The sequence below is a fragment of the Muntiacus reevesi genome, chromosome 19, assembly GCF_963930625.1.
Source record: "Muntiacus reevesi chromosome 19, mMunRee1.1, whole genome shotgun sequence".
NCBI classification, from domain to species: Eukaryota; Metazoa; Chordata; class Mammalia; order Artiodactyla; family Cervidae; genus Muntiacus; species Muntiacus reevesi.
This window is the reverse complement of record NC_089267.1, coordinates 58,621,255-58,645,116: the sequence shown is the minus strand read 5'-3', so window position 1 is coordinate 58,645,116 and position 23,862 is coordinate 58,621,255. Positions and strand designations below refer to the sequence as shown.

At 44.9% G+C, this 23,862-nt stretch overlaps 1 protein-coding gene and 1 pseudogene across 1 annotated transcript in view; one reads left to right on the top strand and one right to left on the bottom strand.

The window, feature by feature from the left end:
* Positions 1-1,112: 1,112 nt before the first annotated feature.
* LOC136150750 (large ribosomal subunit protein uL16-like) lies at positions 1,113-1,578 on the bottom strand (annotated as a pseudogene).
* Positions 1,579-8,377: 6,799 nt separating this feature from the next.
* ZNF292 (zinc finger protein 292) overlaps positions 8,378-23,862 on the top strand; it is a 97,464-nt gene continuing 81,979 nt past the window's right edge. Inside the window, exon 1 of the mRNA XM_065911288.1 lies at positions 8,378-8,554. Within this exon, the coding sequence (XP_065767360.1) occupies positions 8,387-8,554 (168 nt within the window). The 5' untranslated portion in view covers positions 8,378-8,386. The remainder of the gene's footprint in view (positions 8,555-23,862) is intronic.

Here is a 23,862-nt window from a genome sequence, read left to right as displayed (position 1 = left end):
GAGGGGATCTTCCCAACCCAGGGATCGAACCGAGGTCTTCCGCATTGCAGGCAGATTCTTTACCATCTGCAGAAGAGCATGGCAACCCGCTCCATTATTCTGACCTCAGTTCAGTTCAGTTCAGTCGCTCTGTCATGTCTGACTCTGCGACTCCATGGACTGCAGCACACCAGGCCTCCCTGTCCTTTACCAACACCCGGAGCTTGCTCAAACTCATATCCATCGAGTTGGTGATGCCATCCAACCATCTCATCCTCTATCATCCCCTTCTCCTCCTGCCTTCAGTCTTTCCCAGCATCAGGGTCTTTTCAAATGAGTCAGTTCTTCAAATCAGGTGGTCAAAGTATTGGAGCTTCAGTTTCAGCATCAGTCCTTCCAATGAACACCCAGGACTGATCTCCTTCAGGATGGACTGGTTGGATCTCCTTGCAGTCCAAGGGACTCTCAGGAGTCTTCTCCAACACCACAGTTCAAAAGCATCAATTCTTCAGCGCTCAGCTTTCTTTATAGTCCAACTCTCACATCCATACATGACCACTGGAAAAACCATAGCCTTGACTAGATGGACCTTTGTTGGTAAAGTAATGTCTCTGCTTTTTAATGTGCTGTCTAGCTTGGTCATAACTTTTCTTCCAAGGAGTAAGCGTCTTTTAATTTCATGGCTGCAGTCACCATCTGCAGTGATTTTGAAGCCCCCCCAAATAAAGTCTCTCACTGTTTCCCCATCTATTTGACATGAAGTGATGGGACTAGATGCCATGGTCTTAGTTTTCTGCATTTTGAGTTTTAAGCTAACTTTTTCACTCTGCTCTTTAACCAAGAGACTCTTTAGCTCTTCCTCACTTTATTTTTTATTTGATTTGATTTTGACAGGAAATAGCATTTATTGGTGAGCATGATCAAGAAGGGGACAGCGCCACGAGTGCAGGGCCCGCCATTTGTCCAGGGGACCACGATTAGGGATGTATTTGACCCCACAGCCGTCCGGGATGAGTCGCTTTTCTGCCACCGTGTTTTCAAATTCATCCGCATTGAACTTGGTAAATCCCCACTTCTTGGAGATGTGGATCTTCTGGTGGCCAGGGAACTTGAACTTGGCCCAGTGGAGGGCTTCAATCACATGCTCCTTGTTCTGCAGCTTGGTTAGGATGGACATTATGACCTGGCCAGTGTGGACCCTGGCCACTGTGCCCTGGGGCTTTCCAAAGGCACCGCGCATACCTGTCTGGAGTCTATCAGCTCCAACGCAAGACAACCTCCTGTTGATGCGGATGACATGGAAGGGGTGGAGCCGCACTCGGATGTGAAAACCATCTTTGCCACAGCTTTTCACCAAGTACTTGTTGGCACAAATACGGGCAGCCGCCAGGGCTTCAGAGGTGAGCTGCTACACTCATCTGACACCATGTGGCCAAAGAATGGGAACTCGTCCACTTTGGCCTTCTTACGCCCCAAGTCGAAGATGCAGATCTTAGCATCAGGGACACCTTGGCAGAAGCGGGACTTTGGGTTCAGCTTGTTCTTACAATACCAGTCACACTGGGCAGGGTGGCGGCCCATGGCAACACCAGGATCTTCAGTGGCTTGCCGAAGGGAAAGAGCGCTTCTTCACTTTCTGCCATAGGGGTGGTGTCATCTCCGCATCTGAGATTATTGATATTTCTCCTGGCAATCTTGATTCCAGCTAATGCCTCATTCAGCCCAGCATTTTTCATGATGTTCTCTGCATATAAGTTAAATAAACAGGGTGACAATATACAGCCTTGACGTACTCCTTTCCCTATTTAGAACCAGTGTCTTGTTCCATGTCCAGTTCTGTTTCTTCTTGACCTGCTTACATTTCTCAGGAGGCAAGTCAGGTGATCTGGTATTTCCATCTCTTGGAGAATTTTCCACAGTTTGTTGTGATTCACACAGTCAAAGGCTTTGGCATAGTCAATAAAGCAGAGGTATATGTTTTTCTGGAACTCTCTTGCTTTTTCAGTGATCCAACAGATGTTGGCAATTTGCTCTCTGGTTCCTCTGCCTTTTCTTTTTTTTTTTTTTTTTAATTTGTTTAAGCATTTTGATTTTTAATGACTGAGAATTTACAAAGGTTATAAAAATAATTACAGTGGAGTAAGCCTTCAGAATCTTTTTTTTTTTTTTCCTCTGCCTTTTCTAAAGCCAGATTAAACATCTCGAAGTTCACAGTTCATATACTGTTGAAGCCTGGCTTGGAGAATTTTGAGCATTACTTAGCTAGTGTGTGAGATGAGTGCAAATGTGCGGTAGTTTAAACATTCTTTGGCATTGCCTTTTTTGGGGGCTGGAATGAAAACTGACCTTTTCCAGTCCTGTGGCCACTGCTGAGTTTTCCAGTATGGCAGTTTGCTGGCATACTGAGTGTAGCACTTTCACAGCATCATCTTTTAGGATTTGACATAGCTCAACTGGAATTCTGTCACCTCCACTAGCTTTGTTCACAGTGATGCTTCCTAAGGCCCACTTGACTTCACATTCCAGGATGTCTGGCTCTAGGTGAGTGATCACACCATCACAGTGTGGTTATCTGGGTCATGAAGATCTTTTTTGCATAGTTCTTCTGTGTATTCTTGCCACCTCTTCTCAATATTTTCTGCTTCTGTTAGGTCCCTACCATTTCTGTCCTTTATTATGACCATCTTTACATGAAATGTTCCCTTGGTGTTTCTAATTTTCTTCAAGAGACCTCTAGTCTTTCCCGTTCTATTATTTTCCTCTATTTCTTTGCATTGATCACTGAGGAAGGCTTTTTTTTTTAATCTCTCCTTGCTATTCTTTGGAACTCTGCGTTTCAGATGGGTATATCTTTCCTTTCCTCCTTTGCCTTTTACTTCTCTTCTCTCAGCTATTTGTAAGGCCTCCTCAGACAACCATTTTGCCTTTTTGCCTTTCTTTTTCTTGGGAATGGTCATGATCACTGCCTCTGGTACAATGCCATTAACCCCCATCCAAAGTTCTTCAGGGACTCTGTCTATCAGATCTAATCCCTTGAATCTATTTGTCATTTCCACTGTATAATCATAAGAGATTTTGTTTAGGTCATATCTGAATGCCTAGATAATCCTATTCTTGCCTAGAGAATGGACAGAGGAGCCTGGTGGGCTCCAGTCCACAGGGCTGCAAAGAGCCAGACACAGCTGAAACAACCTAGCACACACACGGTGTGTAGAGAGGATCATTCCTCACTCCGTAAAGTCTCGGTTATTTTTGATAATATGAGGATAAGTATAAATACATTGTCTATGACTGCCCAAAATAAATTGAATTGAATTTAGTTCAACAGGCATTTATTGACTATTCATTTTTACCCTGAAATGTGTCAAGGAGTAATACAGAAGGGAGCCTGGATATAAGACACAATCTCTACCCTCAAAGGGCTTATAGGCTCATGAGCATAGACTGTAATAAAAGGTAAGATAAGGGATTTCAAATAAAAATGCAGTAAATAATAGATTGAAGCTATAGGAGTTTTGAAGGGTGGTTATTTCTGTATGGAAAGTGGGGGGGTGGTCATGTGAGCTAAGGGAAAGCAGAACAAATCAGTCAACTCAACTTTGGTGACAGATACATCCAAACTTCACTCCGCTACCAAGAGAAAGGAAGACTGATCCGAGGAGCCCTGATTACAGAGGGTGTGAGCGAGAGAGTGAGGGTGTGCAGCGAGGAATCAGAGTAAATGAACATTTTTGTAAGGGTGTGACAGAGGGTCAGCATCTCGTGGGACTGATCTGGTCCAGTGTATGAACAGAATACTGAATACCCAAACTGACGCTATTATTATTGTTTTTGTTGTTATACTGAAGAATATACCTGTATGAATCACAGAAATCAGCAAAACTAAGAAGTTGATGTCCTAAAATAGTAAAAGAAACCTGTGCATTTCCAAGTTCATCACACTTTGACAATCCTGTTTTTAAAAATCCAGATACCACAAAAGTGATATTGTTTGATGGATTTCCAATGAGGTAAAGGAAATGCAATGATTAATAATTAGAAATAAGAAAAAGGCAATTTTTATATTGCCTTTCTAAAGGCAGTTTCTCTATTTCTTCTCCAGACAGATGCTGTGAATCAACGCAAGCATTCCCTGAGACAGCATAGGCCACATTTATGATTTCAAGATTTTATTTTGCTTTATTTTGCAATTCTTTTCACCTAGGTTAATATGTTTGAATGATTGACACTCTATTAAAAGTATTTTTCCTTAGAATGCTATTACTCTTTTCTCACCCGCACTTGGCTTTTCCTCAGGGAAAGAAAGACAAATCCAAATAGGCAATACAAATATCCCCCTTCATTTAACTACTTTTTCATTTAAATATATCCCCTGGAGAGGGAATGGCTACCCACTCCAGCATTCTTGCCTGGAGAATCCCATGGACAGAGGAGCCTGGTGGGCTACAGTTCATGGGGTCGCGAAGAGTCTGACAGGACTACCACTTTCACTTCTTCACTTTCATTTAAATATATATGCTATCTTCTTTCTGGAAAGAATTCAAGGACTCGGAGCCATCCTTTCAAACGCGGCCCGGCGGTTCCGGCGCCTTTGGCATCAGCTCAGCATCTGGCACATCACCTGCCCCTTGTTCTCCACCGCGGACCCCGTTCTCTGCTGTCTCAGGAAGATGTTTTCCTCGGCCAAGTGTGCTGTGTTTTTAACCAATTCCAGCAGACCTCCAGCCCAGGCCCCTTCTTTGTGTCTGCAGACAATGAGTGGTTCCGACTCCGGGCGGCGTGGGGTGGGGAGCGGGGGGATACTTCCTGCCGGACCGATGCCCAGACAGACTCGGCCCTCACCTCAGAGATTCAGAAGGCGGCTTGTCTGGGGTCTGGCGGCCCAGCCCCTCGGAGAAGAGCAGGTAGAGCCCGCCGGAGACCCAGCAGCCGTGCCCGCGTCGGGGCCTCCGCACGACAGACCAGCATCCCCGCCGCTCCCTTGAGAGGCTCCAGCATCCCTCGGCCTGGAGGTCCCGGGCGGCCGCGACTCCTGAGCCAGGATCCACAGTGGTTCCGCGGCCTCGGTCCGCAGGGCTGGGTGGAAGAGCCGCGCCGCCAGATGTCAGGGCTGCGGCTGCTAAGCGCCGGCCTCCGGGCAGCGAGCGCCCGGCCGCGCCCCGGGAGCCCAGCCCGCCCGAGTGGGGACCCGAGGACACGGCTAGCCGAGCGGGTCGGAGGCAACCTCAGCCCGGCTCCAGCCCCATGCACCTTCCGGGTCGCCGCAGGAGAAAGCCGGGGCAGGGAGAAAGGGCAGCGGCAGGGCGGCGCGCCCTCCGCCCTCTGCGGCCCGCGGGCCCTCCCAGCGAGCCGGGGTTGCTCTGCGCCCTGGGGGCCTCAGCCCTGAGCCATCCGCCGCGCCCGCCGCAGCCCGGGCGCGGCCTTCTGGCTCTTAGCAGGCACAGCCCCGCGCCCTTCCGGCTCCCAGGCTCTGCTATTTCAAGAATTTTAGGGGGGGAAATGTGCACTGGCAAGGTGGGGGCTCACGCAGCCTGGGAAACTCATGAAGCAGGCTGGCAGGCGCGGCCTGGATGCAGTGACCTCTGTCCCCTAAGGGTCTCCCCAGCTTTGCTGATCGCAGGGGTGGAGTGGGGGGCTTTTTCTGTCTCCCAAATTTACTCTGAAATCAAGTCTCTCGGGAGTGAAGGTCCACATGATTGTATCACATCCATAGCAGTCGCGCTGTGTCCTATATGGATACACGGTACTCGCGACGCAGACACTGAGGTCCCCAGAGACGCTGAATCTCTTGGGCCCAGGGCTTATGCTTGTTTTCTGGGTGGAACAGGCCTCTGAATTCCCCCCAGGAACGTCTCAGTAAGTAGGGGTGTGTGCGCGCATGTGTGCAATGATTCCCATGACCTGACAGCTATGTTATTATTAATATAAGACCAAATAGACTTAAGCGCAATAATACATTGTGTACTTGTAGATACACCTTTTTAAATATATAATGAAATTTCTGCGATCTTGAAGATCGACTTGTCAAAGCATAGAATTTCCAGTCCTCGTTTAATTAAAAAACCTGCACTTCTGTAGAGATTCGATGGACATGTCTAGCTAGCACCTTTGGCGTTCCAAATTGAATCTACGTTCATTTTCATAATAGAGCACTTGTCAGAGGGACTGCCACTGCAGGTCACTCTTCCTCAAAACTGGACGCTGCCTCAAGGCAGGGACAGTTTCCATTCACCTTTGATTTTCCCCTGCGCAAAAGTATCAATAAATGATTGTTAAGTGATTCCACCACTCACTCCAATCCTTACATTTTCTATAGATTCTAAAGCAGGAATGTAGGAACGGGGCGGTGGGGAGGAAAGATACCAAATAAAAGTGAACGACTTAGTAGTACAAGCTGAGGCACATTTGCAAGACACTGATAATGCTTAGAATCAATTTGTTAATCAAATCTTTTTGGTTTTAGGGCTTACAAGAGCAGGAAGTGGAAATGATCGACATTCTCCGGGCTTTTAAGCCAATAAGTGGATACATCTCTTTTGGATATATTTTGCTTTCTTTTCTCCTTTTTTTTTTTTTCTTTCTTTTTATATATTAGGTGTGGTGTAAGGCATTATACTTGAAAATATGCCTTGCTGGCCTTTGATACCTTAGATGTTTTGGATTTATGTTTTGGCCTTAGATGTTTTGGTGGCTAATCTCATGTTTCTCATTTTTTATATTTTCACTGGCATCTGACGATAACATACATTGGAGAAATCTGGCTTAGATACCTAAAATACTCCACTTGGGAACATGAGCTACAAATACTAATATCCATTAGCTACCTTAATTGTTGGTTTTTAGCTCTCAATGGCACTTTTGTATCTTTGTTCCTTAGTCCTTGAGTGTACTCCACAGACTCTTCTCTTCGTAAATATTTGAAGAACCTTTGTTGTTAACAGGTAATATCAGCACACACATGTTGTATTATTATTTAGCTGATAATTGTTTTCATAAAGGGTGCATTTTGTGCCCACTCATACAATGGCAGTTAAACACTGCCATCACTGATGCATTACAAAACATTCATTCTCGACAACATACTGTCTAGAATGTTTTCTACTAATACTAGAAATCTCTAGATACCTCATCACTATCATTGTTCCTGAATTTCTGTAGACCAGTTGTAAGGAAGCTAAGTCTTTTGTCTAATTTTAGACTACTAAAAAATATTTTAGTCTGAACTTTACGCTTAAGCACTTGAATTTTTGTTCTACTTCTACTTTGTTCAAGTGCCAAGTAACCATTCTTTTCAGGTTGTAAATAAAATATGTTTCAGAAGACCATCCCTATTTACAGCGCCAGGAAAAAATGCTGTTAAACGTATAACTCTAGATAACCTTATTATTTTGTTCTAGCAATTTTACCTCCGTTGTGATTTTTAATGAAGTCCTTATTGCTGTCTTTGTCTTGACCTACTTTCAAGAGCTTTCATATACAAGGTGTTTCAGTGTTGGTGATTTCTGTACTGTGTAGGAGAGCCTTAAATCGCGGTGGAACAGATTAGTTGGCTATCATTTATTCCAGAAATGTCTTCGTGGTTTCAAATCACCTGGTTTCAACGTCCACAATTTCACAGTATGAAATCTTTTAAGCTCCGCTTTTCCTGGGTTTGCTCCGTTCTCCAGACTGAGGACTGACTGGACCTCATTCTGCTGTGATCCAACTGTTATTTTTCTTTGTTGCCTCCACCCCCTAGAGATTGTATTTCCGAGGGAGAGGCGTTCTTGGGGCTGCAGAGGAGAGTGGGACGAGGTCTGGTCCCTCAGGCAGTAGGAGGAGAGCTCTCCTCCCCATCCCGGTGAGAAGTTGGGGACAATTCTGACAGTTCAGCGCCTCGCCTCGGCTCTCGGGCTTGTGGTCCATGGGTAGGTTTTACCTGCTCCCAGATCCCCCGCCTCTGGCCTGCCTTCGGGCCCGTCGCAAATGCAGCGCTTACCCCACCCCACCCAGAGCGCCCCCTCACCCGTCCTCTCGGGGAGCGGGGCCCGTGTCCGCAGCAGACTTCGGGACGGGGGAGAGCCGCGCCGGGACCGGGCGCTCGGGAGGGCGGCCCCTCCCTGGGCTCTTCCCCGCGTCGCGGCGCCCACGTGACCGAGCACGGGCCTCCGCCGGCCCGCCCCTGCCGCCCGCGGCTGCCGCTTCCCGCTCGCGGTGAGTACGCCGCGGTGTTCCGCGCGGACAGCCCCGCCCTCCCCGGCCCCTCACCTCCCCGCCGCGGCTCCCCCGCCCCGGCCGCCCCGGCCTCCCGCCGGGCCCTTTGTACGTGCTCGGCGGCGTGCGAGCGCGCCCGGCACGTGACCCCGCCGAACGTGGCATTGTGTTATCACGTGACCCAGGTGCGTACGCGACGGAGCGGGGTGTGAAGATGGCGGACGAGGAGGCCGAGCAGGACAGGCTGAGTCGCGGCGGCGGCGGCTGCGCCGCGGAGCTGCAGCGCCTGGGCGAGCGGCTCCAGGAGCTGGAGCGGCGGCTGCGGGAGAGCCGGGTGCCGGCCGTGGAGGCGGCCGCGGAGTACTGTCAGCAGCTGTGCCAGGTGAGGGCGCCGGGGGTCCCCTCCCCCTTTCCCGCTGCTGGAGGGGGACGAGGGCGAGCGAGCGCCTGGCGGCCGAGCGCTGGTCGGCGCTGCCTTGGCATCGTCGGCGCCGCCGCCCGGGCGGGAGCGGCCAGCCCCAGGAAGGCGCCTTTGTGTGGCTGCCGCTGTGGCGGTTGTTGTCGGCTGCTCCCGGCTGGGGGAAGGGAGTTGTGGTCAGGATGGAAACCCCCCTCCCCTCTCCTTCCCCGAACTCGGGACTGCGCGGTCCCCGAGACCCAGAGATGCAGACGGCGAGGTCTGCAGCCCTCGCCGCTGTGGACGCGGGTAAGCCGGGAATGCAGGCCAGGTCCGCTTCCTGCTCATTGTGCACCGGGGATTACCGCGCCCCGCTCCCTGCGCCCCTGCTCCCCACTCCGACGGGCCTGCGCCCCCACTGGTTTGGTAGCTTTGCCTCCGCTGGCTTGCTTTCATCCGTCCCGCCCCCCGGTCCCGTTCTCGCTGTCTCCCGGCCTTTGTTGTTCGAGTTTCGCTTTAGGACTGAAGGGGCCTTTGTTGATGTTCCGAGGAGCAGTCCCCGCCGACCCCTTCCAGCCGGCCAGACGTTCGGGGGTAGTGGGGCGGGGGTCGTCCCCTCCTGCCTTTACTTGCTAGGAGCCCCGCTTCCATGGTAAAGGCTGCTCTCCTCGCGGAGGGAAACCGTGTGTGTATCCTAGGGTCGAATGTCCCTACGGGGTGGCTTCTCCAGAGCCCGCTTCTCTTGCTTTCACCCTGGGAGGAGTGTGTGTTCCTGTCTGCCCTTCCTCCCCCGTCTACCCACCCCTCTATTACTTGGAGCCGTCTCTGTTTGGCCTCCCGGTGGAACGGAGAAGGTTATGTGGACCCGTGCTCAGGTCAGTTTCAGGCCTTACCCTCCTTTTTTTTTTTTTTTTTTGGCAACAAGGACACTGCTTTCCAGTAACTGCGTTCTAACCAGGATTTGGAATGTTAATAGCACTGTTTGCTTGATACAAATCGGGGAGTTTGTATCTTCATTTGGACTAGATTACATACCCTCCAGTTAAGTTTGAAATTTCAAGGTGCTGCTGCTGGCTATGGTGAAGATTTTGGTTAGATTATCTTCTTGAGGAAGCAAAAGAATTTCTAGGGGTCGCATTTCGAGTTAGCTTGTGAACATATTATAGACAAGTTGTTTAGGAAAGATACTGAACTTAAGGTGAAACAATGGTGGACCTTTTTAGCATATCAGAGTCGATCACATTTTCACTTAATTTTTAGCCTCCACTCTCTGAAATCTTTACAAGATCAGGGATACTTGATCCCATACTCAAAATTCTCCATTGTTATTTGCACCTTATTGTCACAGATTATTTGATAGTGGTTCATTTTCTTGAAATAAGCAAACCAAAAACAAATTTGTGAGACCGCAAGGTGACTTTCTGGGAATAAATGCAATGTGAAAGCCACCCACTTAAAAGGTAATATAGGTCTGGTGAATACCTTTGCCATAATTAGAGATTATGTCATTCCTTAGAATCCTAGTTTTATAGAATTGTTGAAATTTACTAATCTCACTATCCTGACTGTAACCACTCATTCCTAATTGGCCTTGTAGATATTAAAGTTTATCTTAGATTTTTTTTTAAAGCTAGAAAACTTTAGTAAGATATGCATAAAAGGAGCTCTTTCATTTGTAAGTGAAGTTAGCTTTTTAGTCCGTAAAAAGTGTATCTTTGCTGAAAGACATTTTTCAGGTAGCAGTTTCCACTGATGGATTTAAGGCTGATTACTGTAAATACTCTTGAGCAGCTGTAATTATAAGCAGAATTAATAATTCTGGGTAAGTGAAGTCTCATACAAGATGGTTTGATCTGGAGGCTGTGGAACATAGATAGTTGTCACTTTAAAATGATTTTTAATGCATGAAGCAGTCTTCCTTTTTGTCAGCATGAAAGAAACTTCCTGTATCAGTTTTAAGTGTTTAGTCTTACAACATGTACATTGTTTTTACTGACCAGTGCTACTTGAAATAGTAATAAAACAAATGCTGGGTTTGTGAGTTTCAAAAATGATGAAGTATTGCAGGCACTAAAATCCCACAATAAGGTAACTGCATTTAAAAGTGATCTCCATTATTTGAATATGAGGGTGTATCTGATGTTTCAGATCTGCTATAGAACATTTTCTATATGTGTGTGTGTATATATATTTGGTTACCTATTTGGTTTTGCTAGATGGGAGATAACTGGAAACAATTGCTTCTTTAAAATTGTGTCATAGCCATTGTTACTTAACGTTTCAGATAGGAATTGAGCAGAGCAATGATTAACAACTACAGGATTTATTAGAGCGGTCTAAAAACAGTGCTAGAAATACTAGGAGCTAGAAATTGCATCTGCCTTTATTGTTTAGCTTTTCTATCTGAGGCTTCCTTGTAAAACGGGGATGTTCACACGCTTCAGGAAGGCAAAGATGAGTAAATATTTGTCAGAGTTAGTGTGTTTCAGAGTTAGCATTCTGTGAGTGTTGATGCTTGGTGCTTGTGGAACCCTCACTGTTGCATGGATTTTAAAATATGACTTAGTTTATATCCTGAATTTTTTATCTTAACAAAAGGTGAATTTCTGGAGAATGTAGTGAAACTGACGGAAATAAAGTTGCTTACTCTTTTCTGTTACAGCTTTTTCTTTCCTTTTGAATGAGGTTTAGGAGAGTAACAGATTTCTTGAGTTCTGAGACGTGGAATAGAAATGAGAAATGTTTAAGTTTTTCCTATTGTTAACAGTATTGTTTTGCTCTTTATATTGGGTTGCTTCCTGGAAGCATGCCCTGCTTTTACACGAGCATTTGCTTTAAGTACTTTTATTTTAAAAGTAAAAGGAGGGGAAGGTGGTAGACATGGGCACAAGGGGGTGTCTGTAAAGAAAAATCTTAGGTCTCTTTACATCTTTTTAAGCTAGTTGTAATCTGGATAATGCTTACTTGTTTAAAAACCAAATTAGAGTAAAAATATCTGTATCTTTATTATATATAAAACTGATTGTAGTTGGGACTTGGGGCTTTCTTGTATTAGACAAGACCAGCATTCACTCACGCATTCAGCATTGTTATTGAACACCTGCGTGGGGACCAGGTGACCGTGAGCGTGTTCCTGGGCCACAAGGATTCTACAGCCTCTGGAGAAAGACAAATAATTGCAGCAAAGTGTGATTTATATCTTTTATACAGAACACTGTTTATTTGGAAGTTTCAGCAGAGGCATTCCAGTAGAAGAATTGTTCTGAAAGGAGTTTAAAATGATTGTTCGTTTAAAAACTTATGGTACTGTAATGGTTGAAGAATGAGTTGTTGGAGCTTGGTGTTTGTTGACAGCATTGTATACCTGACTGGGTGACTGCTTGATGAATGAGTAGTGACTGCTTTTTGGTTATTACCAAAACTGATAACCATTTTATTTATTTTTTTAAAGATTTTGTTTATTTGGCTGTGCAGGGTTCAGTTGTGACATGAGATCTTCAATCTTCGTTGCTACCTAAGGGATACTTAGTTGTGGCATGCAGGATCTAGTTCTTAAATTGGGAGTGTGGAATCTTAGCCAGCGGACCACCAGGGAAGTCCCTAATAATTATTTTAAGAGGTGAAATTGCTGTTGTGGAAATTCAGTTGCATATCATACACACACGCACATCTCATACCTTTGTTCATACCATAATTCATATAAGCAGTGCTTCTCAGCTAGGCAAGTGCTTTTTCCCACTGCATTTCTCTATTCAAGGACATCTGGAAATATGTGGGGTCAGTTGTTTGGTTACTGCAGTGACTGGGGTTGTGATCACTGGCATTTAGTGCTCCTGGGCCTGTTGCTGCATTTTCTGAAGTCACCAGGACAGTTGCACACCACTGCAATGTACCCCCCTGCCTAAAGACCCACAGTGCCCTTCTGAGAAACAGGGGAAAAAAGAAAAGGAATATATTGATGTTTTTGACTGTTATGCTCTTCTTACGTTCATATAGGTATATTGGGCTTCCCTGCTGGCTCAGACTTTGAACCGCCTGCATGCTGGAGACCTGGGTTTGACCCCTGGGTTGGGAAGAGCCGCTGGAGGAGGGCATGGAGCCCGCTCCAGTAGTCTTGCCTGGAGAGTCCCGCGTGGACAGAGGAGCCTGACAGGCTATGGTCCATGGGGTCGCAGAGTCAGATGTGGCTGAGCAACGAGGCACACAGGTGTATTAAGAAGTGGAGTCAATCTGGAGCAGATCCAGGCCAGTGCTTCCTGACCGCCGTGTAAATGCACACGGAGCGTCAGCGCACATTGAACTTCAGCATTTCTACTTTCTTAGCAGAAATTACAAGCAATTACTTAAACAGTTACTCAAACAATTCACTTTTACTAGGTTAAAAAGGGTGGCAAATTCAGCATCCTTAGTTGACCTGATTAAAGCAGAGATTTGTTGACCTTTTGATGTCACTGAAATTCTGTGCTTATAAGAAGATACAGGAGACTAGTAAGAAGTAAATGAATAAGATTTAAACACTTTAGGTACATGCTTGGCTGTCCAGTGGTTAGACCTGTGCTTCCACTGCAGGGAGCGTGAGAGTCAATCCCTGGTCTCACAGGTGAGCTAGGATCTTGTATGCCAAGTGGCAAAACATCATTCCCTCCCCACTCCCCACCCCCCAAAAGAGAAAAGATTGAAATGTCACTTAAAGATGACAGTTGAAGAGAGTCAAAGGCTGTGTATAAACATACTTGCTTAATTTTTTATTCTCTTTTTAAATTGAAAATGTGGTATGTTAAAATGAATTTTTAAAAGACAAACACTGAAAACTTGATCTCATTCCCACCCTAGGTGTCCAGTCACCTTCCACAAAGACAGTCCCTTAATAGTATTTTATGGATCTTTCCAGAAATGCCATTTACTCTTTTAAGAAAAATTTTTAAAATGAGGGCATATTGTATAGTGCATCTTCGTTTCACCAAAAAAAAAGGTATCTGAGAGCATTTTGTAGCTGCACATGTAAACCTGTGGCTTTCTGTTTTAAATTGTATATTGATTCTAGTCTGTGTCTTAATCAGTTAATTGTTGGTGATTATTTAGAAGAAGAATTTAATTTCATGTGCAGCAGTTTCAGTAGAATTCAAAATAGGTAGTAAGCACTTCAGCCTGGGGTATCAGAAGGTTTTATTGAAGAGGTGGGATTTGACTTAGACCTTAATGCCTTTATTAACTATGTTTAGTGCCTTATTGGTGTGAGAAGCAAAAATGAAGTAAGTTAAAACCTTTGAGAGCTACTAAGTTAAAATTGTGCAGTTACAGTGTTTCTTTGTATATATTTCTTTCGTGTATTTGATACAAGTTGATTTTTTTGTCTGCGTTTTTTTGCTTCGTTTTAATTGTAGTGGCAAGAATTTTGAAAATTCTTAAACATTCTCCTTGAGAAACCAGACTTGATTGTTAGAGACTATCTTAAGTTAATTTGTAGGTCACTTCAAATCAGAAGAAAAGATGGCTTGCTTGTTAATTAGTGATAATTACTTTAGGTATTGAGGGAGTAATAAGTCATTTAAACTTCAAAAGTTTAGGTAATGCCCAGGGGAAATAATTTACGTGTTCATAATTAGAATGATTGCATGCTAGAGACATTAAATTCCGCTTTGCAGAGTATACTTAGTATAGAATATTAGTATAGAATATACTAAGTATACTAATATACTTTCCAGAATATACTTAGTAAAGGAAAGCTTTACTGAATTTTGCTTGTCTCCTTAACACCTCCTGGTCCTAACTTAAAATAGGGGAAGGGAAGATGTATTCTTTAATTGCCATTCATAATATTTTATATTACTAACCTGCAAAACCAAGGATTTTTGAAAATGTGTGGTCTTAACTATGAAACTGCTGCTGTACTTATTTTCCTTGAGATTCTGTCAAAGTTGAGAAATTACCTTATTTTTCTCAACTCCCACACATAAATTCGGTTCAAAAATTAACCAACTAATATGTGAGTAGCCTTGCTTCTAAAATGGAAAGTTTACTTATTATTAGTGTGTTTGTCAGATACCCTGTATAACTTTTAACTATGTATTTTCCAGGGAGGCTCTTGATTCATTGTTTCTCTTTTAGCATTTAGAGTTGCACAGTGCACCTCATTAGAAAAAATGTTGCTTTTCCCGCCTTACCTATATTTAGCCAAGATTTGTTAAAATTCAACCAGTTACACATATATTTATAAATGTATTTTAAGCAAATATTTAAATTCCTCTCATGTGGGAGCATTAAGAGCTATGGAGACTTGTAGCATAGACTGCAGAATCTGGCGCATATATTCATAGTTAAGTAATACTATTAGATAATAAAGTACCTGGTGATACAGTAAATGGAGTGTGAATTAAGAAAAACTGGAGCATTTTGAAATTACTTAAATTAGTTAAAAATTGAACAGGAAAGGAAAACATTGTTTACATTGGGTCTTAAATGTCAGTAACTAATGCTAGAAGGATGGGAATAAACCTCAGAGAACTGGAACAACTTTTCAAACTGGCATCTTGGAGGAAATGTCAGGGGCTGAGATGAAAAACAGGATAGAAAAGGTAGGTTAGAACCAGTTTAAGGATGTAAGATCCAAACCAAGAAATTTTAACTAATCTTGTAAGTGTAGAGGATAAATGGTTACCATTTCCTGAAGACTTGCACTTCCAAGTTTGAGGTCCTCGCATATTTAGAAGTTCAGAATCTTAACAGCCTTTGTTTTTTCTTGAAATATCCCGTATCAGTCGATGCCAGGTAACTACTCAACCACAGTGGCTCTAAGAGAGTAGCCCTTCTCTGTTACTGTTACAGGTTTATGGGTCTGAGGAACAGCTCTGCAGGCAGCTGGTTGGTGGCCTGAACTGAGTGATCGCAGATGAGCCCACTCCCGTCTTGTGGTTGGTGGTTTGGTTGAGGAGCCCCAGTGAGGTTGGCTCGTCGCTGCTCCGCTCTTAGCCTCTGCTCTAGTGAGGCAGCCTGAATTTCTCCACTTGGCAGCAGGAATGCCGGTTCCCTTGAACAGTGGCTTTCCAAGCTTCTGCTTCTGTCTTGACCCGCTGGCTCAGCAAGTAGTCAGAATCAGCCTCTTTGTGGGTGTAGTGAGATGTGATTCTTCAGGGACCAGTTTTATAACAATCTATGACATATCCTAGTGGTGTGATCACTCATCTAGAGCCAGACATCCTGGAATGTGAAGTCAAGTGGGCCTTAGGAAGCATCGCTACAAACAAAGCTAGTGAGGTGATAGAATTCCAGTTGAGCTATTTCACATCCTAAAAGATGATGCTGTGAAAGTGCTGCACTCAGTATGCCAGCAAATTTGGAAAACTCAGCAGTGGCCACAGGACTGGAAAAGGTCAGTTTTCTTTCCAATCCCAAAGAAAGGCAGTGCCAAAGAATGCTCAAACTACCGCACAATTTCATTCATCTCACACACTAGCAAAGTGATGCTCAAAATTCTCCAAGCCAGGCTTCAGCAATATGTGAACCGTGAACTTCCAGATGTTCAAACTGGTTTTAGAAAAGGCAGAGGAACCAGAGATCAAATTGCCAACATCCTGCTGGATCATTGAAAAAGCAAGAGAGTTCCAGAAAAAACATCTATTTCTGCTTTATTGACTATGCCAAAGCCCTTGACTGTGTGGATCACAACAAACTGGAAAATTCTTCAAGAGATGGGAATACCAGATCACCTGACCTGCCTCCTGAAAAACCTGTATGCAGGTCAGTAAGCAACAGTTAGAACTGGACATGGAACAACAGACTGGTTCCAAATAGGAAAAGGAGTACGTCAAGGCTGTATATTGTCACCCTGCTTATTTAACTTATCTGCAGAGAACATCATGAGAAATACTGGGCTAGAGGAAGCACAAGCTGGAATCAAGATTGTCGGGAGAAATATCAGTAACCTCAGATAAGCAGATTATACCACCCTTATGGCAGAAAGCAAAGAAGAACTAAAGAAAAGAGCCTTCTGATGAAAGTGAAAGAGGAGCATGAAAAAGTTGGCTTAAAACTCAGCATTCAGAAAACTAAGATCATGGCATCTGGTCCCATCACTTCATGGCACATAGATGGGGAAACAGTGGAAACGCTGAAAGATTTTATTTTGGGGGGCTCCAAAATCACTGCAGATGGTGACTGCAGCCATGAAATTAAAAGACGCTTGCTCCTTGGCAGAAAAGTTATGACCAACCTAGACAGCGTATCAAAAAGCAGAGATGTTACTTTACCAACAAATGTCCGAGTAGTCAAAGCCGTGGCTTTCCCAGTGGTCGTGTTTGGATGTGAGAGCTGGACCGTGAAGAAAGCTGAGGCCGAAGAATTGGTGCTTCTGAACCGTGGTGTGGAGAAGACTCTTGAGAGTCCCTTGGACTGCAAGGAGATCCAGCCAGTCCATCCGAAAGGAAATCAGTCTTGAATATTCATTGGAAGGACTGATGCTGAAGCTGAAACTCCAATATTTTGGCCACCTGATGTGAAGAACTGACTCATTGGAACAGACCATACTTTTTTCATGCTGGGAAAGATTGAAGGCAGGAGAAGGGGTTGGCAAAGGATGAGATGGTTGGATGGCATCTCTGACTCAATGGATATGAGTTTTAATAAACTCCGGGAGTTGGTGATGGACAGGGAGGCCTGGCATGCTGCTGTCCATGGGGTCTCAGAAAGTCGGACACGACCGAGGGACTGAACTGAACTGAACGACATCCCACTTGTGTTTATTCTCCACTGCAATTCCGGGCACTTTTATGGGTCAGATTTTTATTTTTCTTCTCTATAGCCCCACCTCTGCTTTCTTCTCATATATACTCTGTGATATTCAAAGATAATTAGATTTGCAAAGCATATCTAATTGTCCCTTTTCTCCCTGGTTGGCAAAAGGCTTGTCATTCCTGTTTTCTAAACTCAGTCTCTAAATAGAAAGGCATCCCCCCCATCATTGTACTTTTGGGAAATTTATGGAACAGTTTCTTATTTCCCGTGGTTCTTTACCGTAATGTCAAACCTAGTCTGGTGTTTTGTGTTGTCTCTCTGTCTTACACAGTTTAATAATAAAAATACAGTTCTTGTCCTAATGTTGAACTTATTTTTTCTTAACTGATAAACTTCTTTTAACCTGTCATTCAGTTCGTGAAATTTTCCCAACATCCTGCTTTTAACCTTCTACCTCAGTGACAGTCCCGAACTCATGACAGTTTTTCTCAAGTTTGTGTTTGCAGAAACTCAAGAGTCTGTAGGTTTTAGAGTTACTCAGCTCAGAGTAAGATGCAACTTTTTTTACTTCACCACTAAGTTGTCCACTGAAACAAGATTAGCAGACAGAAATACTTACCTTTACTATGTGTGATGCATTCTGTATTCATTTATTATTTTTTGAAAGCTGCTGTTGATTTTGTGATCCTCTAATACATCATAACCAACAGATTGGCAAACACAACTTTGAGGGAATTAGTGGGCACAATTCACGAGTAAGCACAAAGCCAGGTAGCCCTTTGTTGTAAGGTAGCCTTCTCATCTAGTTGATTCAGATCATGCGTGCATTTTTATTATTAGGAGCATCAGAATTATAAGTTTACATTTCTTACAATGAATGCTGAAAACCCTCCTGTGTCCAGGGAATCAGTTTGAGAAATGCTGGCCCAGGATCAAACCCACACTGAAGCTTGAGCCGGCATCTCCTTGCTTTGTCACTATTTCTGTCATATTTTCACTTTTCAGCAGGAATTTTCTGCTCACTCTAAATTGTTCACTCCTCATTTTACTGCTTTTGTGACTTTGTTCAGAGGAGCAGTGTTATGCAGTGAAAAGTCTTTGTATTCAAATAGGAGGTCTCCAACAATCCACACAAGGTTTTAGCTCATACTTTGTCTGGGGTGAGGCTGAAGCTTGGGGTTAGAGACTAGACCTAACAGATTGAAGAGGAAAATAATCAATGTTCAAAGCAGGCACTGTTAGATGCTTCACTGACAGTGAATTGCTTAATCTGAAGACCTGTGAGGTCATAGGATTAGGAACTGTTTATAAATGTCTGTTTACCCAGATTGCCTCTTAAGATCTCATCTTTGCTATATGATGCTTGTTCAGTATGACCGTGATTTATTTCACTGTTATCAGGCACTTGTTTAGGAAGACTGAGCCATGTGGTTAAATGGTCAGAATGAAGCAGTTCTTTAAAACATGAATTTCAAATATGTGGATGATGTATTCGTGTGGAAGGTTTGGCATCCTTATCAGTGTCAGAGCGTGTGTCCAGTTCCCTAGTTGGTGCACCCGTTTGTGACCCCGCGGACCACAGCGCGCCAGGCTGCCCTGTCCCCTCACCAGCTCCAAGTCTGGTAGGCGGTATTACTTATGTTCTGAGCTTATCACTCCTAGATACAAGCTTTATTCACTTTCTTTTTTTTGACTATCATTTATTTATTTGGCTGGGCCGGGTCTTAGTTGCAGCATGTGGGATCTCAGGGCCTTTGGGCTCAGTAGCTGTCACGTGGCCTTCGTTGCTCTGTGGCGTATAGGATCCTAGATCGAATCTGAGTCCCCTGCATTGGAAGCGCAGAGTCTTAACCACTGGGCTGCTAGGGAAGTCCCAGATTTTACATTTAGAGAGAGGTCATCTAACTTTAAAAATAATAATTAATTGATTTGGTTGTCATCCCAGTTAGTTTTGGGGTGTTTTGGGTTTTTTTGCCTCTCGGCTGCCTGACCAGGGCTTGAACCCCCAGGCCCCAGTCGGTTCCCCCCCCCCAACCAATGAAAGTGCCGAACCCTGACCACTGGACTGCCAGCGAGCTCCCCTAAGCAATCTGCAGAGATACTGGAAAGCTGGCATAACAAATACTTAAATTAAGTCCTGTAGTAATTTTGATTTACCAAAGTTAATGAAGCAGGTATTTGTGATTTTGAGAGAAATTTATTTCCAGTAAATCAGGATGCTTGTGTTTGCTGCTGCTTTTAGATGACCCATTATTGTCAAAAGCGGGCATTTAGAATTTTTATTTGTATAAAATAAATAGCTTAATAAATGTTTTCTAGGTAAACATTTGTACATATTCTTGATCATTTCCTAACTTCTGTAAATATAAGAAATTCCCATTTAACATAAAAAACTTGAAAACATCATTATACACTTAATTCAAAAGCATGAGTATTTTTGTCAGTTTATATTCTGAAAAGTGTAGATTTTTATTTTCTGAACAAAACTTGCACAAGATTATATTTCAAAAGAATAAAATGTGAAGCTTAATAAAATACCTGTTAAAAATTAATGCGCTTTCCAGGTGGTTCAGTGGTAAAGAATCCACCAGTCAATGCTGGAGACGCAGGTTCAATCCCTTGGTTGGGAAGATCCGCTGAGTTGTTGCTCAGTCACTCATTCATGTCTCGCTCTTTGGAACCCCATGAACTGCAGCATGGCAGGCTTCCCTGTTCTTCACCAGCTCCCAGAGATTGCTCAAACTAATGTCCATTGAGTCAGTGATGCCATCCAACCATCTCATCCTCTGTTGTTCACCTCTCCTCCTGCCTTCAATCTTTCCCAACATCAGGGTCTTTTCCAGTGAGTTGAGTCTTCGCATCAGGTGCCCAAAGTACTGGAGCTTCAGCCTCAGCATCCGTCCCTCCAGTGAATATTTAGGATTGATTTCCTTTAGGATTGACTGGTTTGATGTCCTTACAGTCTAAGGAACTCTCAAGTGTCTTCTTCAACACCACAGTTCAAAAGTACCAATTCTTCGGCACTCAGCCTTCTTTATGGTCCAACTCTCACATCCATGCATGACTTCTGGAAAAACTATAGCTTTGATTAGACAGACCTTTGTCAGTCCCCTGAGTAGGAAGTGGCAACTCACTACAGTTGCCTGGAGAATCCCCATGGACAGAGGAGCCTGGCAGGCTACTACAGTCCATGGTGTTGCAAAGAGTTGGACATGAGGGAGCCCGAGCATGACTTAAAATCGATGCTTAAGTAGTTTGTATCTGTAACTTGCCATGACTTACCCACTACATATTTATATAACTGTATTTTGAATCTTTTTAGGGAAATTAAAAAAAAAAAAAAAACTGCTGGACTAAATTGGGATATTGCAGATAGCATAATAGTGTGAATAAAATCTATATCCTCAAACAAATTGATCATGAAGTTCATCATCAGCATGAAGATATTTTATAGGGAGAGTATCTGAGTGCTTGTCATAAACTACTGCTTCTTAGTAATTCAGGATTAACCCTAGTAGTATGTAAAATTGAATATGTTGGCAAGAAATGAGTCAGACTTAGTATATTTAGTATTGTGACCTACTTAGTATTTCTGAAAAGGCAACCTGATATTGTGCATGCTACCCGAAGAGAAACTAACACCCAAGAAGACCTTTGAGGATTTACCTATCTGGAATGGAAACATTTATAGTGTTTAGTACCCCACTCCCCCCAGAATCATCTTTTGTTTTACTTGATAGGAAAACCTCCCCTCTAGATTCTTTCACATATACCTCGCTTGATAGTCCATTAGATACTGTGAACTAAAATACTGGAATTCTAAGGATGTTGATTTTAATTTTCATAAAAATTGTTTATTGTGACCCTTGACATACTACCTATGACTTTCCTGTTTGTTTTTCCTTGAAATTGAGATGCTACAGACTTTTGTTGGTTGTTACAAGAATTGATCAAAGGCATGATTATGTAAAGTGATTGTCACATAAAGTAACATTTTCATTTACACTTAGAGACTACTTTCGAAACACCTTTGTTGTTTTATACATGATAATGATCTAGCATAATTTTTTTGCATTAATGCTATCATTTTCAAGTCATCTATTATCACTCTGAAAATAGCATTAGATTTCTGACTTACCAACTTGGTTGAAGTCTGCATTTTAGAGAACACAGAATTAGATTTTATAATAACTTATGAAAGATCTTTTTGTCTTTGGAGAAGGGGTACATATTATTCAATGTGTGTGAATATGCCAGGAGAAGATTATTGGCTTTGCAATTAAAATCTTTCCTTTGTCCAAAATTGTAAAACGGGGATTTGAGAGGCTGGGATGAGAGAATCTAGTATTACCTAGTAGCCAGAAGTATGGATTTTGAACTATGATTTGAATCTGGCTCTCCTTCCTCTCTGGGACTTCAAGCTTGGTTTTCTGCCTGTGTCCTCATCTCTGGATCAGAAGTAAGAATAATATCTGCCGTAAAGCTGCTGTGATTAAGGTATAATATATGTTGGGCACTGTGCATATCATGATGCTGGAAGCACACAGCAAACGCTAGCTGTTATTAATAATACATTTACAAGGACAAGATCGGAAACTTTCCCTCAGAAAAGAATGTATTTCTGTCGCCAAGTCAGGTCTGACTCTTTGCGACCCCATAAGAGAAGATTAATCTTAGTAAAATAGTCTTTAGGTTCTTCTCTAGTGGTTTTCAAACTTAAAAAAAGAGAAATGAGGGAACTCCTTTCTCCTTCCCCTCCCCCCCAAGTCTGACTTGAAATCTTGTGAGTAAAACAGAAAAGTTGCAGCTGCGGAAGGTTTGGTAGGTGTAAGCCTGAGGGAAGGTTAGTACCACCGCTGCCGGAGGTGGCAAAGGGAGTCCAAGCATTGTTCTCTTCAGATGTTTTCTTCTTCTCAGATGGTTCTCTTTATTTTCCTTCATTCTGCTGCCGCTCTACACTCTCCCAGGAGAGAATGAGTGAGCTTGTCTTAGAGGCAATAACAAAGCCATCAATGAAGTACTTAATTTTTCCACACTAAATAAACTCAGTTTTTGTACTTCAGATTTAAAATGCACTTGCCTCTCTGGAAACTTGGCACTGATGTAAGTATGTCTAAGTAGGGAAGCTGTGTCTTACCAGAGAAACAGGAGATGTTAAATCACAGTGAAAGTTGCACATGGGGCCGTCCCACAGGCACACTCAGGGCTTGCGTTTCGCTCTTTCTGGAAGCTTATTGGGGACCTAGACCAGCTTGTATACCCCTCATATTTCATGTTTTTCTCTAAATCATTTCTTTTCTTTCTTGCGTTGTGAGGAAGTGACTGTTACCTGGCAAGTGGATCTTATCTGTGGCCTTCTCAGAGAACCTTTCCACTAACCCTGATCCTTGCTGCAGACTGGATGGTCTTTTCCGCTGTGCGTCTTCTCAAGGAACCTTTCCACTTTCCTGTTCCTTTATGTTTTCCTTTCCGTCACGTCTCTCCTTCAGCTTACAGAGATGTGTGTGTGTTTCTTGTCTTGTGGCTTTGTTGATCATGTCTTCGGATTTTCTTCCTTTTTTCTAACCCTTTCTCTCCACATATGAGATGTCTTCTATCCTAAAATTTATTTATTTTTTTAAAAATTTTAACTGGAGGGTAATTGCTTTATAATGTTGTGTTGGTTTCTGCCATACAACAGTGCACATTAGCTGTAAGTATATATGTGTGTGTATATATATAAAACCCCTCTCTCTTGAGGCCCCGCCTGCCCCGCCATCGCCCCTCCACCGCCCCGCCCCGCCCGCCACCGCCCCGCCCCGCCCCGCCCGCCACCGCCCCGCCCCGCCCCGCCCGCCACCGCCCCGCCCCTCCACCGCCTCGCCCCGCCCCTCCCCGCTCCTCCACCACCCCGCCCCGCCATCGCCCTGCCCCTCCACTGCCTCGCCCCGCCCGCCACCGCCCCGCCCCGCCCGCCACCGCCCCGCCCCGCCCCGCCTCGCCACCGCCCCCGCCCGCCCCGCCACCGCCCCGCCCCGCCCCGCCCGCCACCGCCCCGCCCCGCCCCTCCACCGCCCCGCCCCGCCCGCCACCGCCCCGCCCCGCCCCCGCCCCGCCCGCCACCGCCCCGCCCCGCCCCGCCCGCCACCGCCCCGCCCCGCCCGCCACCGCCCCACACCGCACCGCCCCACACCGCCCCGCCCCTCCCCTCCACCGCCCCGCCCCGCCATCGCCCTGCCCCTCCCCTCCACCGCCCCGCCCCTCCACTGCCTCGCCCCGCCCCGCCCCGCCCCGCCCCGCCACCGCCCCGCCCCGCCCCTCCACTGCCCTGCCCCGCCCCGCCACCGCCCCGCCCCTCCACCGCCCCGCCCCGCCCCGCCCCGCCACCGCCCCACACCGCACCGCCCCACACCGCCCCCCCCACCCCGCCATCGCCCCCCCCGCCCCGCCAGGTCCTCACGCAGCTGGGCGGGGCTCCGCGTCTATATAGAGCGTTCCCACTGGCTCTGTCCCGCCTTGTGATGCATTCATGCCGGCGCCGCTCGCCTGGTCGCACCCTCTCCCCTGTGTCCACAGGTCCATTC